This window comes from Cervus canadensis, chromosome 6 (assembly GCF_019320065.1).
Source record: "Cervus canadensis isolate Bull #8, Minnesota chromosome 6, ASM1932006v1, whole genome shotgun sequence".
Lineage (NCBI taxonomy): Eukaryota > Metazoa > Chordata > Mammalia > Artiodactyla > Cervidae > Cervus > Cervus canadensis.
In genome coordinates this window covers 18,797,599-18,813,188 of record NC_057391.1, presented here as the reverse complement: position 1 = coordinate 18,813,188, position 15,590 = coordinate 18,797,599, and the positions used below count along the sequence as shown (strand labels likewise).

The 15,590-nt window shown below is 50.5% G+C and overlaps 1 protein-coding gene across 1 annotated transcript in view; it reads left to right on the top strand.

Annotated features, from left to right (window-relative positions):
• HCN4 (hyperpolarization activated cyclic nucleotide gated potassium channel 4) overlaps window positions 1–15,590 on the top strand; it is a 49,304-nt gene that overhangs the window by 13,213 nt on the left and 20,501 nt on the right. The window contains exon 2 of the mRNA XM_043471018.1: window positions 12,641–13,064. Coding sequence (XP_043326953.1) covers window positions 12,641–13,064 — 424 coding nt within the window. The remainder of the gene's footprint in view (window positions 1–12,640; window positions 13,065–15,590) is intronic.

Genomic DNA, 15,590 nt, shown 5'->3' with positions numbered 1-15,590 from the left:
ATTTAGAGTCTCCAGTACAGGGCTGAGGCCTTCAGAGAAGCAACGAGTTGATATCTTGATGTTCCTCATGGCCAGGGCTGGGCTCGGCTGTGCCGTTGAGAAGGTGCAATAACAATCCTTTCCCCAAGAAACTCTTTCCTCTGCACGTTCATGGCTCGCCATGTCCCCAGAAGAGTCCTGACTCCTCAGTCTGACATTCAGTATGCCCCCATCCTTTCTTTGGGTCAGGATTGGGTTGAGGGAGGGAGTGTCATGGTTTTCTGAGATGGGGCACTCTTCTCTCAGCAAGCCTTCCCTCTGGCCAGCTGCCTATGGCTAGCCTCTTTAGCCTCTGCACTGCAGAGATCCATGGAATCAGCATGTCTTTAGAGAGTGTCTGACTCCATCCTTTCATTGTACCAATGGGGACACTGAGGCAGGGATCGAGGGAGGCAGGGACTCCTTCAAGGGCACACAGCAAGTAAGAGACTGAGATGGGTAGAACCCAAGACTCTTGGCCCCTTGTCTAGCTTCCTTCTGCTGGATAGCACACACCTCCTTCTTGCAACCACAAGGCCAGCCTTCCTGACCAGTGGGCACTCTCAGGCCCCATCCTTTTTGGGGTTTTTGTGCCCAGCAAGCCATGCTGCTCTCTCCTAGACTGAGGGCTTCTTGAAGTGGGACTGAAACCACTAGGTGGCATTTTGGGGGGGCCTTGAGGAGCTCCAGTCCTTTATGTCTCAGCTAAGAATGAATTCAGCAAGAGGCAAGTGATAGATAAGAAGTGACTTATTAGAATAGGATGCTTGTGAGGCTTACAAGTAGGTGGGTGAGAGGGTACCATGCCAAGAACTTAGTGGGCTACAGTTTTACAATCAAAGGTGACTTGGGGAAGGGGGAAAACCACCTTATTCCTCATTCTTGAGTAGACATCACACTTCCATCATCAGTTCCTGCTCTATGTTGTGTGGGGGAGTTTTCTTGTCCCTATAAGGTCAAGACAGGACTGTCATGGCACTATGAAAAAATTACTTCGGTCTCAGTACAGTGAGGGTCTTTCACTTTGAAATGCCCCCTTTCCACACACCTCTGGATCCCCTTAGTCCTGAGGCCAGGACCTGCATCTGAGTGGTTATAAGAATAATAATGATGATGCTAACAGCCAGCATGTACTGATTACTTGCATTGTGTAGTACATTATTAATATTATCTCATTGAATTATCTTGGAATCCTGTGAGGTGGGATTAAAGGTCTCATTTTGTACCTAAGAAAACAGACTCAGAGAAGCTGAGTGATTTGTCCAAGGCCACACCGCCAGGTATCCAGACACTAGAGTGCATAACTGCTGCACTGTCTGCTGTAACCTAGCTGCTCCAAGAGTGGCCCCTGGACCTGTAGCCTCAATAATCACCTGGGAGCCTGGGAGCCATACAGGTGTCCGCCCTCACCCCACACCCAGTGCACCCCAGTCTGCATCTTGGTAAGATTCCCCAGGTAATTTAGGCACTGTGCTATGTGATGAAAAGATCACAGAAGGGGAAGGGAAGGTTCTGGCAGTTTCAGCCCTCACAAAGCTCACCTTCTCCTTGGGGAATGGCTGCAACAGCCCTCATTGTATGCTGAGGGACTAGGAACTCAGCCCAGGACTGAGAGGGACCAGGGAAGAGATACCAGGGAAGAGGCAGGGGTAAAAGGTCATTTTGTCTGGGTCTTCAAAAAACAGAAACAAAGCCAAATTATGTTCTTCAGGTAATAGCGCATCCTCACAGAAAAGTGAGTTCCCAAAGATACTCCGGAATCCGGATAACCCACCATAAGCCCAGCGCTAGCTGGATGCCCTTGTCTGAATCGCACTGTTTGGGAGGCTGCCTCGGGCGGCCGAGGGAGCAGCTACCTGGGAGCCCTGTGATTCTGAGTCAGAGAGTTTGAGGTGGGTTAAAAATAGAGCCTAGTGGCCAGGCGGGGGTGGAAGACAGCAACTCATCTGCTGTAGGGGAAGACCCCAGGCTGGGTCAGGGGAGGATGGACCAGAATGGGGGGGGGGGCGTTTATTCCTCTCAGAGGCCGGGGTTGAGGGCGGTGGGAGGCAGCGCTTCGCAGTGTGAGAGGGGCGGGGAGGCAAAAAATGCCCGACTCCTGCTCCGCGTCCCCCTCGGGTGGGTGGAGCGTGCGAGGGGGGCTGGGCCGCAGCTCTGCCTCGGAGAACGAGACCGGAGAGCCTGTGATGGGGAGGGGCTGGTCCCTGCTCCCAACAGTTGTTATTGGTTGTGGGAGAGGGAAGGCAAGGAAGGTGTCCCACGTGTGTGCGTTCCCGCGCGCGGTGCGTGCGTACGTGTGTGTATGTGTGAGTTGTGGGCAGGCACGTGGTCTCCTTTGCCGGTTACACCTGTCCTTCAAATGGCCTCCCTCTGTCTCCTCATCCTTAACCGCCTCCAGAAAATCTGCTCCTCCTGCCGTCGCGTTAAGACAGCACCTTTGTCTCAGCGCCTAGGAGTTCCCCGCGGACCCGTGTGTCTCACATTAGCGGATTCTTCACCGCATGCTTCACCAGTCCGTGATTAATTTTTTTTGATTGCTTTTCTGATTAAAAGGTAATATTTGCCCATTATGGGGAATTTAGAAAATAAAGAAAGCTATAATATGGAAAACAAAACTCACCCATAATCCACTACTTAGAAATAGCCATGTGAATTCATTTAAAAAATTTTTTGACAGTCACCCACTCCCCCCACCACAACAGTCTTGAATACACGCATTTATTGAACAATAAGACAATTTTACTGAGACCTCACTTCCCCCCACCCTTCTCCCTCTGGGTGCAGCTATTGTGTCTACATCTGGGAAAAGGAAGAGGGGTCATTTCTGCTCTCGGGGAGCACACAGCAAGTGTGGAGAGACGAGACTAATCCTAGGTCTTCGAGGCGGGGGCGACGTAGGGGAATTCAAGGGAAGAAATGGAGCTGCCTCTTCCGTGCCCCCCCACCCCCCCCACCTTCTGGATGTCTGTGCATGCCTACCAGGTAGATGGGAGAATCTGCCAAGTCGCCATCGAGGGGGCGCGCCTGAAAGGAGGGGGCGTGTCTGCAATGAAGGGGCGTGTCTGTAATGAAGGGGCGTGCCTGAAGGAGGGGGCGTGTCTGTAATGAAGGGGTGCTCCTGAAAGGAGGGGGCTTGGTGTGTTCTGCCTTGCCAGGCTTGGGCTGGTCAGGCTGGAAAGACAGTCATGGCCTCGGTTGACATCTTTAGCCTCAGTCACCCCCCACCAGCCCCTGTCGTCCCTCTGTGTCAGAACCCTGACCCCACGTTCTCCTGGCCCATCTCTTGTTCATCTACCTTCCCCAACCCCAGCTCCCACTCCTCCTCCATGACTTTTCTGCCATCATCCTCACTAGGTGGGGGCCGTTGGCTAGTGGATGTTGTTAGGAGTCTTCAGGTCTTGGGGGCGGGGAGGGTTGCACGGGATAAGTCCCTCCCTGCCCTTCGGAGGCCTGTGAAAGCTTCGTGGGAAGGAGTCGGGGTCTCAGAGGGCTGCCCATTTTGTGTAGCTTCTGCTGGGCCTCCTGCCACTCAGTCTCTGGCTCCCAAGGGACTCATTCAGTCATTCATTTATGCACTCATCCACCCATTCCCAGGCTTTTTTGTACCTACCTCACAAAAGGAACCGCACTAAGTTCGGAGAGTCAGTGACTACAATTACATCCTAGTGTGAGGAACACCCTGCTCAATTCAGTTCGGTCGCTCAGTCGTGTCTGGCTCTTTGCGACCGCGTGGACTGCAGCACACCAGGCTTCCCTGTCCATCACCAACTCTCAGAGCTTGCTCAAGCTCATGTCCATCAAGTTGGTGATGCCATCAAACCATCTCATTCTCTGTCATCCCCTTCTCCTCCTGCCTTCAATCTTTCCAAGGGGTACCTCGCCAGATTTCCTGGGAGACAAAGAAGGCCTCCCAGGAAAAATGACAATTCCTCTGAACCAAGTGGCCTGGAGTGGGCAAGGTTGGGGAGCAGATCTCCAGGCAGAGGACAGTATGTAGGAAAGCCCTACATAGGGAAGAGGAGAAGGAACATCCCGGGTGTCTGGGGCACTGAAAGCTGCTGAGTGTGTCTGGAGCAGAACACCACGTACAGGGCTAGAGGAGGCTGAGTCAGATCAGAAAGTGCCCCCAAATGACAGCAAGGAACTTAGATTTTAACTGGGAGCCTGGAAGGACTTTGGGTTTGGCAAGACATGGAGAGGATGTAGACCCTGAGGTCTGTGGGGTCCTGGGAGAGGCAGGAACCCAGGTAGGAAGGTGCTGAAGTGAGCCAGGTGGTGGGTTGATGAGCCGTGCTGGATCCCACATGATTGAGGTGTTGGAAGGTAAGCAAGAAGGGAGAGTCAAGGATAATTCCCAGGTTTCTAGGCTAAGTGTCTGGATGAATGGTAGTATCACATGCTGGGAGCACAAGTTTGTGGGGGGAGCTGCTAAGTTATATCTGGCTCTGTCAAGAATGAAGTTCCCCTCGGACGTCCAGGTGTAGATGTGTAGTCAGCAAGAGGACACGTGGCTGTGGGGCTCAGGAGAGAGAGTCTGGTTTGGAAGCCAGCCGAATAATTTTGAGACCTTGGGAGTTGGTGAGGTCACCCCAGGAGAGTGTAAAGAGGGAGAGGAGGTGGGGGCCCCAAGGAACAAAAACATTTAAAGGTCACAGAGGGAAAGAGGAGCTCCTGCAACGGGAGGGAAAGGAGAACCAGAGAGAACAGAGAGGAGCCAGTGTAGCAGAGTGTCTCAGCGGAAATGGTGCACAGTGTCAGATGATGCAGAGGGTCAAGATGGAATGGACCGGAAATTGTGGGATTTGGCAGCAGGATGTGTGCCTCGGCAGTGTTGCTGCAGGATCGAGAGGCGTGCTGGGGAAATGGACGTGGAAGTGAGAGAGTGGGGACGGCCACACGTCTTTCAGGAAGCTTGGTTCTGAGGGGAGAAAAGACAGTGGGGGTTCAGGAGTGATTTTATTAAGTGCGAGATCTTAAAAGCTGATCGGAAGGGACTGAAGATACGGGCAAGAGAGGGGATAACCTGTAATGTTCCTGGGGAGGAAAAAGGGAACAGTGTTGAGAGAGCAGATTGAGTCATTGACTGATCCCTTGTGACTGTGGAAGAGGAAAGTGAGGAGGGAGACAAGCAAGGGAGTAGTCTGATGGCAGGAAGAGAAGGGGACATTCTGCGGGCTTCTGTTTTCTCTGTGAAGAAGTGCTGTTATCTGCTGGGAGGGAGAGGGAAAGTGGTAGTTTCAGAGCTTTGAGGAGAGAAGAGATAATTTGGAAAAGCCGCTGTGGGGAATGGGTGGGAAAGGCTGTTAGGGTCTCCTGGAGGATGGGCTGGCAGAGGTGAGGACCCTGCTGAGTACGGAAACACTGTTGAGGAAATAGAGACACAAGGAGCTAAGGCACTTGGTATTTAGTAGGACTGGTCTGAGGTTGTGAGGTTTTCTGCACAGCCCACCCCCCTCCATGGAAACAGGAAAGGAGCTGATGATGGCTCTGAGTTACAATTATGATTTAGTGAAGCCAGGGCCAGAGGACGGGGCAAGAGAGGTTGATGAGTACAACCACTATGTGTGGGGGGAATGGGAGGAGGCAGGAGGTTTCTCAGGATAATTCGAGGGCCAGTGACTGTAGGCTCCTGGGACACCAAAGAACAGACTTAGCATGATTGGATAAGAGAACTGGCTGAAAAGGAGGTTAGGGTGGGAGAGAGCACTGCTTATCTGAGATTAAAGATGGACCAACTGCAGACAGTGACCCAGTCCAGGATGTGCTGTTGGAAGGGACTGAGTGAAGACTTTAGAGGTAGGACTGAAGCCAGTGGGAGGCTGGGTGTTATTGCTGGGTTTATGAGAGGGAGTAGGAGTCACCCAGGATGAAGGCAGGATTCGCAATGGGACAGAAGATTGTGAACCAGGTGCCAGCCTCATCAGAGTCCCCAAGAGTGGCAAGTGGATGCTGTAAAGAAGGCCAGCAAATGACAGGATGCTCAAAGGATCTTGTAGACATTCCTACCACAGGCAGGAAGAGGCATTAGCGTGGACAAAGCTGCTCACTCCACCCTAACCCTGAGGTCTGTGGGGTCTGGGAGAGTGATGTCCTTAGGACACAACTAAAGTTCAGTTAAGGGAAAAAACAGGTGGGTTAGAAGGTGAAGAAGTTGATAATGAAGGTACCATGGAAGAGAGCACAGGGGACAGGTTTGGGAGGGAAAGAGGCAATAGGAGGAGGCACAGAGTTTAGGAAAGAGAAAATACTATCAACTGGGTTTATGTTTGTATAGAGTGATAAGAGGTGGGACTCTGGAGTCAAGCTGTTTGGGTGTGAAATCCTGATCTACCATATACAGCAAATTTCCCAACTTCTTGTGCCTCAGTTACCTCAACTGTAAAATGGGCATATTCATAGTATCTACTTCATAGGATTAGATGAGATAGTCTATATAAGGGACTCAGATGAGTACCTGGCAAATAGTAAGTTGTTGATAGCTGTCCTTCATTCTCATCAGCTTCATGGTCAGCTTGTGCAGTTATCTGTGCTGGGCCTGGAATGGAGGGGAAAGCTCTTAGCTCCCATCTAAGTTCTCAGACATGAAGATGCCTGGCTTCTTTGTTTAGGGGCTAGAAGGAGAGTTAGGTGGCACCTGATGAAAGGGGCAGAATGTGACGACTGCTATCGTAGAAACACTGCACCTCAGGTGAAGTTCATGGAGGAGGAGGCAGTTGAACTGGGTTTTGGATGAGAGAAGGGACTTCAAAAGATGGGGGTTCAAGAGGTAGAGGCAGTTCTCAGAAGGAGGAACCAAGAAGTGGATGGATGTGAGGCCAAAAGTTGGGTGTCCAGTTGGCTCCTGTGAATGAAGTGGAAGGGAGAAGAGGGAAGAGAAGTCAGAGGTGCTGGATCTAGGAGCTTGAACCTTCTACAGCCATTGGGGTCTCCAAAGTGGGGTTCAAGCATGGACTGACATAATCATAATGTTGTTTGGCCAGATAACCCAGACAGCACGTGACGTGGAGGGAAAGAGGGAGGAGGCGGGGGACCAGGTGGGTGGCAGGGACAAAGTCTGCGTGAGGAGTAGTGGGGAACTGATCTAGGACAGAGCTCTGGGGACAGATTCAGAAGCTGTCATTGAAGGGGCCAGACAAGACTTGGTCACTGCTAGGGGGACCTGCAGGGGCAGATAGGAGGAAAGAGAAAGCAGCTGAGGGTGGCTGTGAGGTTTCCAGCCCAGGTGATTGAAATGCTGACTGTGCCCTTCAGCTTTGAGGAGGAAGATGCTGAGCTCAGCCTTGGATTTGTTGGGTGGAGGAGCCAGCAGGCCCTCCAGGTGGCAGGTGGGAATGCAGTCTGGTGCTAGGAGTGGTATCTGAGCGGGAACCTCTTGCGTGGGGGGTGGGGGGAGGGGTACAAGATGGAGCTGTGGGAGTGCTGCTTATCTAAGAGAAAGCATGGGAACACCTTCCCCCACTGCCACCAGCCCTGCAGGGGCACAAGCATATCTGGGACAAGGCCCCTGCACTAAGAAACCCACAGCATTCCAGGAGATCCAGGGTCAGACCTTGGGCTGGGCTCCATCAGTGAGAGGTTGAGGAGGCTCAGAAGTGGTAGCATTTCAGATGAATGTTGGAGATAGAAAAGATCTTAGTGGGCAAAAACCAAACATTCTCTTCCTTGCAGCTGACAGGATTCCCAGTGGCTACCATTTGTGTCAAAATGTATGCAAATGGATGTGCAAGAATATGTATGTGTGAAAATGGGTATGTGTACAAAGGCAAAATTGCCAGATGACCCTCCCCATCCCATTGTTCCCTATGAACAGTGGTACAAAGATGAGAGCGTGTGTACAAAAATGTTTGTGTGTGTGTGTGTAAGAAAGCATATGTGCTCAGAGGCAAGCGTGGGCAGGTGTGGACAAGAGGAAACTAAAGGAGGTCATCCCTGCTCTGGGACCTCCACTTCTGCCTCTGTTTTATCACCCTTCACATCCTCTTCAGCCTCCAGGGAAGAAGAGGGCCCTTGGTCTGGCCCTTGAGTTTCTGAATTCAGGGTCAGGAGCCTCCTATCTTCTCTTCCTGTGGCTCCTCTGAGCCACAACCTTCCTCTCAGGCCGTGAACTGTTCTAGGTATCAGTGTAGGGGGCTGTTGGGCCTTCTGGCACCCCCTTCCTTCTGCACGTGCCCCACCACCGCCACTCCACCAAAGCTGACCCACAGGCCATTCCCTATCTTGCTGTCGGACTTCCTCTTAACTTAGAGAACCCTGGGATGGGGAAGGTCGTCTGGCTTTGGGGAGACCAAGTCTTCCAATTCAGGTTTGTGCCAACTCCAGCATGCCTGAGTCTGGCTATCCGTTGCCTCCCTGCCAGGGCCTGCCACCTGCCACCATGGATGTATAGAGTCTGGATCGTGGGATTTATTCATGAATGATTCTATGGCCAGTGGGAGCGAGCAGGAGAGCATTGGGCATACAGCTTGAGGCTTTGGAATGTTACTATTCCTTCCTTTGTGGACCTCAGTTTTCCTTTTTACAGGTTGGGTACAACTATGCCCTACTGTCTGCTGATGACTGGGGTGCTTTTAGTACTCGAAAGTTGTGCTGGTTTGCTCATCCAGAAAGTACCTCCGGAAGCCTGGCATCAGGAGGATAAGTCCCCTTGAAACCTCTTTGCAGCCTTCTTGTCTCTGGGGCGGGGGCTGCACCTGCTGTGGCAGGCTTACCTCCCCAGTGTGATGCAAAGATGCCAGAAAGGTTTGTCCACCTCCCCACATTCTACTGAGGTGCCTAAAATCCCAAGAGGTCAGACTCAGGAGTTCCCCTGACCTCTCTGAATTTGGGGTCTGCTCCTTCCTAGCTGTGTAGACTTGGGCAGATGCTGCTGTCTGAGTCTCAGTGTCATCATCTATAAAATACAGATAATAGCAGCCACATTAGTCCTGGTGTGAGGAATAAATGAAGTAATGCATTGAAAGCACCAAATATTAGCAAGTGCTTGATATACAAGTTTTGGGGTCTTTTTGAATAGAGTGTTTTCAGTCACCAAGGACTCCCCAATGAAAATGCACAGGGACATTAAGGAATCACTTGAGGTGCTTCTGATCACTAGAACTGGAGGAGAAGAGGAGCCAGAGAGGTGTGGAGGCTGTTGCCAACTTCCGCTAGCTGGACCAGTGCGGTTGGGCTGGCAGGCACACCGGGAGCTGTCCGTGGTGCTGAACATCTTTTTTTTTTTTTTGCTCTCACCCGGCCCAGCCTTCAGAAATCTGTGCAAGCGTCTGGCAAAGAGTAAGGAACATAGTGTACACGGCCAAGGTCAGGTCCCAAATCCCAACTCCGATTACCTCTTCCAGGAGCACTTTATGACCTCATCCGTCTGGGCCCCCAGGAGCCCACCTTTTCAGATGCCTGGGCTGCCTCAGATGGTTTCTTACATCATTGCCCAACTTGTCTTCTGTCTAAACCTTGTCCTCTGATTGGACCATGAGCTCCCTGAGATCAGGGCATCTCTCTGCTGAGATAAATAGATTCTGCCATCCAATTGTCCAGGGAATATTTTGGGCCCTGACTTCCACCACTGGCTACTTGAACCATTATAAGTTCCCTTTTACCACCCCAGTAGATGCTTTGCTTTGACTCCTCCCTGGAAGATTTCACCTACCTCCCTCACCTCTTTCCTGTTGACTTGAATTACTTATTTACTCATTTAGGAATATGGGCTAGGCATAGGTCAGAGCATTTTACAAATATCAATACATTTCACTCTTAAAAAAGTTCCACTAGTTCGTTAATATTATCCTCATGGAGCAGATGAGGAAACTGAGGCTTAGAGAGATTAAATGACATACTAGTAAATGATGGAACCGGGAATCAAGTTCAAATTGGTTGGCCTAAGACCCTGTACTTCTTTCTTCTCACCACATTATGCTGCCCTTTGAGTTTCTCTTTGATGCTCCAGAACAGTGGTGTGTGGGAAGAAGTACTCTAATATTCCGACCCCAGCCCAGATCAGGCACCAGAAATATCCCTTAGCATCTGGAAACTCATGATTGAAACAATTAGTCAGAATGCAAGGAAATGGGTGTTTTTGCCTCGTGTAATTTGGTTTTATGAAGATCACTAAATGCAAACATTCTCCTGTTAATTACTGCCTCAAATTTGGGCTGTAATTGAGAGAACTAGAGCTTGGAGAGTGTAGAAACCACTGGAGTGGCAGGCCTACCCGAGTCAGCATTCCCAGCCGCCTTGCACCCGCTGTGTTAATTTTAGAAACTCTTCCAGCCTGGGTGTATTATTAGCTTTATGTACAGAGGGCCACAGGGCCCTCCATGGCCTCTATGTCACAATTTTTTGTTTTGTTTTTCCCAGGAGATTAAGTAAAAGGAACCATGACCATGTGTATATAGGGGTGTTTGCACACTGGCTGTGTGAAAGGGGATACCTGTGTATGGCACTAATGAGTTGTCAGCAGCTGTTTTTGAATGAGTTCACGAGGCTGAGTGAAGCATGTACACAGCTTGAGAGCAGCATAGAAGCTGAAACCACTCTCGCAGGGCCCACGAGTCATTAGCAGGATGCACTGTGTTCTGTGTAGTGAGTGTGAAGGCCGGGGTGGGTTTTCCCAGGTGGCATAAGGGGAGTGGGGCTGATGAAAGGGTGGTGGGCTGTGGGGCAGGGAAGGAGATAAAGTTGACCTCTTGGCACCAGACTTAGAATGAAAAGCCTTAGCCCAGTGAGGCTCTGACTTGAAGTCTCATCTTGAGCCCCTGAAGAATGTGGCTTTCAAAGGAGTGGCCAGAAGCTGTCTTTTGGGAAGCCACACTCCTCGGGGCTCTGTGAGGTGGGACGGCCATCTCGCCCTCCTTCCCTGAAGCAGGCCCGGCTCTCTTCTTGACTCATAGCACCATTTTTGAGTCTGACAAAGAAAACAATTTGCTGTGAAGTAATTTTTTTTCAAACTCGGACCTCATTAGGCAGGGACACTTTGGTTTTATGGTGGGACTCTCCAAAGACTTGAGCACAGTTTGTCTTTCTGCCTCCCACTTTCTTCCTCCTGGCTTCCCTGCAGTAGAGAATTAAAGATGGCCAAACTGTTATTTCTCTTGGGAGAAGATATGCTATGTCTGCCCAACATAATACCTTTATCTGTCATTGTGTAACTGTCTAAATTACTAGCAGAGAGAAGAGCTCTGCAGTGCAAGTTTTTTGTTTTAGGGCCAGCCCTGGAGTGGCTGGTTCTTGGCCAGGGCGCCTGGTCGTGCCTCTAGACATAGGGTCTATGCCTACCTGTGCTGTCTTCATGCTCCATAAGGGCCCTTTCTGGGCCAGGTAGGAGACCTGTGAGATAGTTTTTACCTCCTCATATTGCTTAACCTTTCAGAGGCTTCACCCTGAGGGTCCCTCCTCACCTCCCCCAGGAAGTATTAGCAGTTGCTTTGAGCCCTTGGGAGAAGTGATGCTGGAAGCCCCCACTGGTCTCATTCCACTGCATTGAGAGGTACCCGAAATCCCCCATTAACACTGCCTATCACTGTGCTCTACACCTGAAACTAACACAACATTGTCAATCAACTATACTCTCATAAAAGTTTAAAGAAGTTTTTATCACAAAAACTTCCAGTTAACTGAAACAATGGATGTACCTTCTACCAAATAATGTTTAAAGGAAACTTTTTAAGAAAAAAATCAGAAAATATTTGTAATATTTTATTGTGATTAATATATTGATTATGCAGTCCGTGTTTATTTACATGTGTACTTGAACATGAAAAATAGCTACTTTGCTAAGTATAAATTATTTGTTGGAAAAAATGAAATTGTTGAAATATATTAAAAAAAACAACAACACGCTGCCTGCATTTGAAGATATCACTGACCTTCCTGACCACTGTGTTAGAAGCAAACCTCTAGGGGAGAGAGATGGTCAGAGATTTTCTGACTGTAGGGAATAGACTAAAGGGAGACCTGCCCCCACCCAGCCCCCCGCCAACCCCAAGAGCCAGTGTGGGAGAAGGCCAGATCAGAATTATAGGACTGAGTGTGCAGACCCCACCCCTCATTGCACAGTGGGGAGACTCAGGCTCAGGGTAGGGAGGGCACCGGCCTGATGTCACACAGTGTTAATGACAGAGCTGGGACTGGATCCCACGCCCACAGTCTCCCAGACTCCCGCTGTGTGTCTGGTCCTCCCCTGTTCTCTGGTCACGGTCTGTGGCATGTCTGACTGCCAGCCTGTCTCAAGCCACAGTTGACCATCAGGGAGGATGGAGCAGCCTGGCCTGAGCCTGGGGGTGGTGCGGGGTGAACCACTTCTGCTGCTAAAACAGCCTCTCACCTCTCTCTGGATGTCATTATTTAGTTTGCTTCTCAGCCTCTCACTGGGGTGTAGGGATTGGAGTAGGAGGCTTGTCATCAGGGAGCTCATGGAGAGGCAGGCAGAAAGCATCCCTAAGGATGACATCCCTCTCTCTATGCCCGTCACTACATTTTGCCCTGGTACTCATGCACCTATCTCCTGCAGGATTTTGGAATCTCTCAAGACTTCTCTCTCCCACCTTTGCTCTCTCTGAGCTTTCTTTTGGGGTCTGTCATTCATTCCCCCTCTCCTCCTATGACTGACCAGTGTATCTCTGGGCAGATTTTACTGGGACCTGACCATGCTGCTGCTGATGGTAGGAAACCTGATCATCATTCCCGTGGGCATCACCTTCTTCAAGGATGAGAACACCACACCATGGATTGTCTTCAATGTGGTGTCGGACACGTTCTTCCTCATCGACTTGGTCCTCAACTTCCGCACAGGGATCGTGGTGGAGGACAACACAGAGATCATCCTCGACCCACAGAGGATTAAGATGAAGTACCTCAAGAGCTGGTTCGTGGTGGACTTCATCTCCTCCATCCCCGTGGACTACATCTTCCTCATTGTGGAGACACGTATCGACTCGGAGGTCTACAAGACTGCCCGGGCCCTGCGCATTGTCCGTTTCACCAAGATCCTCAGCCTCCTGCGCCTCTTGCGTCTCTCCCGCCTCATTCGATATATTCACCAGTGGGAAGAGGTGAGTGTTCAGACCCAAACCTCTTCAGGGAAGAGGTACCTCAGGGGAGTGAGGGGCCAACAAATAGTTGGATGTGGGCTGTCGGATTGTGGTAGGCACATCTCCTCCAAGAGGACAAATATTAGTAATTTCTTGACTTCTTATCATGTGCTAGATACTACACAAGTCACTTTACAGGCAGTATCCCATTTAAGTTTCTAACAAGCATGGAAGGTACCAAAAAGGTACATGTAAGTACTCATTTTTCACATGAAGAAATAGAGAAAGATGAAGGGATTTATATAATGTCACAGAATTATTAATTGGTAAACCTCGACACCATAGCTTGCCTTGTTAATCGCTGCACTTTATTGTGGGGTCTGAAAACTCATAAGCCTGGCAGAAGGTATGAAAATGGCCATTTGAAGGACAATAAGGAGTGTGGTGGACTGCAGAAAATTGGAGAACATATCTTCCATCTATATCAGGCACTTCTGCTCACCTTTGGCTACTGCAGCCAAATTGGATGGGCCCTGGGTTTCTAGATCTACAGATCTATCATAAGAAGCAGAAATGGGGCTTTTTGTGCAAATTTTGTTGACAACTATCTTAGATTGGGCTCTTCTGGTGCAGACCCTCAGGTGAGGATTTGTATAAGGTGACTTTTTGTGTGTGTGTGGGGAGAAAGTGTTTCTAGGAAAATCTGGTAAGAGATTGGAGAAGTGGGACAGGGGAAGGAAGGAAAGGAATAGAAAGGAAAGAAGGAAGCAAAACAAGGGTGACACCAAGTTAAGTCTCAGGGGACGCTCTGTGACAGGATACAGCACACCTCTAGACCTCAACTTGAAGGCAACAGAAGCAGTGGCAGAGGATGAGAGGGTTGGATGGCATCATCGACTCAATGGACGTGAGTTTGAGCAAACCTGGGGAGATGGTGAAGGACAGGGAAGCCTGGCATGCTGCAGTCCATGGGGTCACAGAATCAGACTTGAATTAGTCACTGAACAACAGCAGCAGCAGCACACCTGGGAGCTGTCCCAGGCAGGGCAAAGGAGTGGGACATTTTCTATCCCTTCACCAGTCAGTCACTGGTTCAGGGCACTGACAGCCCTCAGCGCTAGCAGGCAAAGTGGTTTCCTGTAGCCAGACCTCTGATAAAGAACTTTGAGTGCTGGCTGTAGGAAATGCAAGCCTGGTGCTTTCCTGGAGACGTGTGAGCACAAACTGTAAAGGGATGCTAGGGGCCCTGGGCAGAGTACTGGCTATAGAAACTAAATAAAAATCGTAAAAGAAATAAGTGGCCAAAACCATTCCGAACAAACCTAACTCATCTGTGGGCTGAATGCAGCCATCTGTGGGAGCAAGAGAGGACTATAGGCTGGCAGCAGCAGGCAGGCCAGCCTGGAGGTACCAGGCTCAGGGTCCAGCGTGGGCCCCCGCCTGGGGAAGCTTCTGCAGAGGACCATGTCTTGCCATGGCTCACTGCTAGCCTCCTGGTCTTTGGAACCTCTGCGTGATTGGACGGAAGTGCCATGCGCAGGACAGCAAGCCCCACCCCCTGCCCGCTCCCTGCAGCAGCCTGGGCCCTGGGCAGCAGCACCCATGGCTGATGGTCAGGGCACTGGCAGATTGAGGTCAGAGGTGTCGTGAACACCTGTGCTGCAGAAGTGCCTACACCAGCCTGGCAGAATCCCTTCATGACAGGAATTCTCTTTGGGCTGAAAAGTTTGCATGATTTCTGCTGATAGAAGGAGCAATGGCTTGTCCAAGGTCACACAGCAGACCTCTAGCAGAGCTGGATCAGGTCCAGTTAGTGCTTTTGGCTCCCAGCAGTGTGGTCCATGTCCCTGCAGAGCATGGTGAAACGCGTGTGGGCTTTGGGGTTAGGATGACACATGTGAGACCTGAATTAAAATCCTGGCTGACTGACAGAGAGGCAACCTTACCCCTGAGCCTCAGTCTCTTATCTGCAAAGTGGGAATAAGTCATACCTTCCTCAGTGGATTGTTGCGAGGAATAAAAGAGATAATGTTTGCAAAACCCTTGGTGTGAAGCCAGGTGCAGTGAACTGTTTAATAGACGCCCCTCCCCACTCAATTTTCTTGTAACCCCCCGGCTTCTACAAGGTGTTTACTCTTCTCAAATACTTTCTGTCCATGGTTTCATTGGTTCCTCACACCTGGGTGACAAGGTCAACAGGGCGGGATTTATTATCCATATTTGTCAGGAAAAACTGAGGGTGAAGGGGTCAGCTGCCCCAGTGGCAGGATTTTGACCCAGGTCTCCCGACTCCGGTTTTCTGCCCTTCCCAAGTTCTCAGGTAGCCCACAAGGAGGCTGACTGGGTCTGTTACCGCTCCCTCTGTTGGGAGAGACTCCCAGCTCAGACTGGGGAGGCAGGCAGTGGAGGGGGGACAGTTTGGGTTTGAGGAACTTGGGGGACATGGTGCAGAGAGGGGTTGGCACGTGGGTCTGAACTCAGGGCTAAGAGGGGACAGTGCCTGTGGGGGTCAGGGTAGTGGTGACCAGAGCAGCTCTGAGTGGCTGC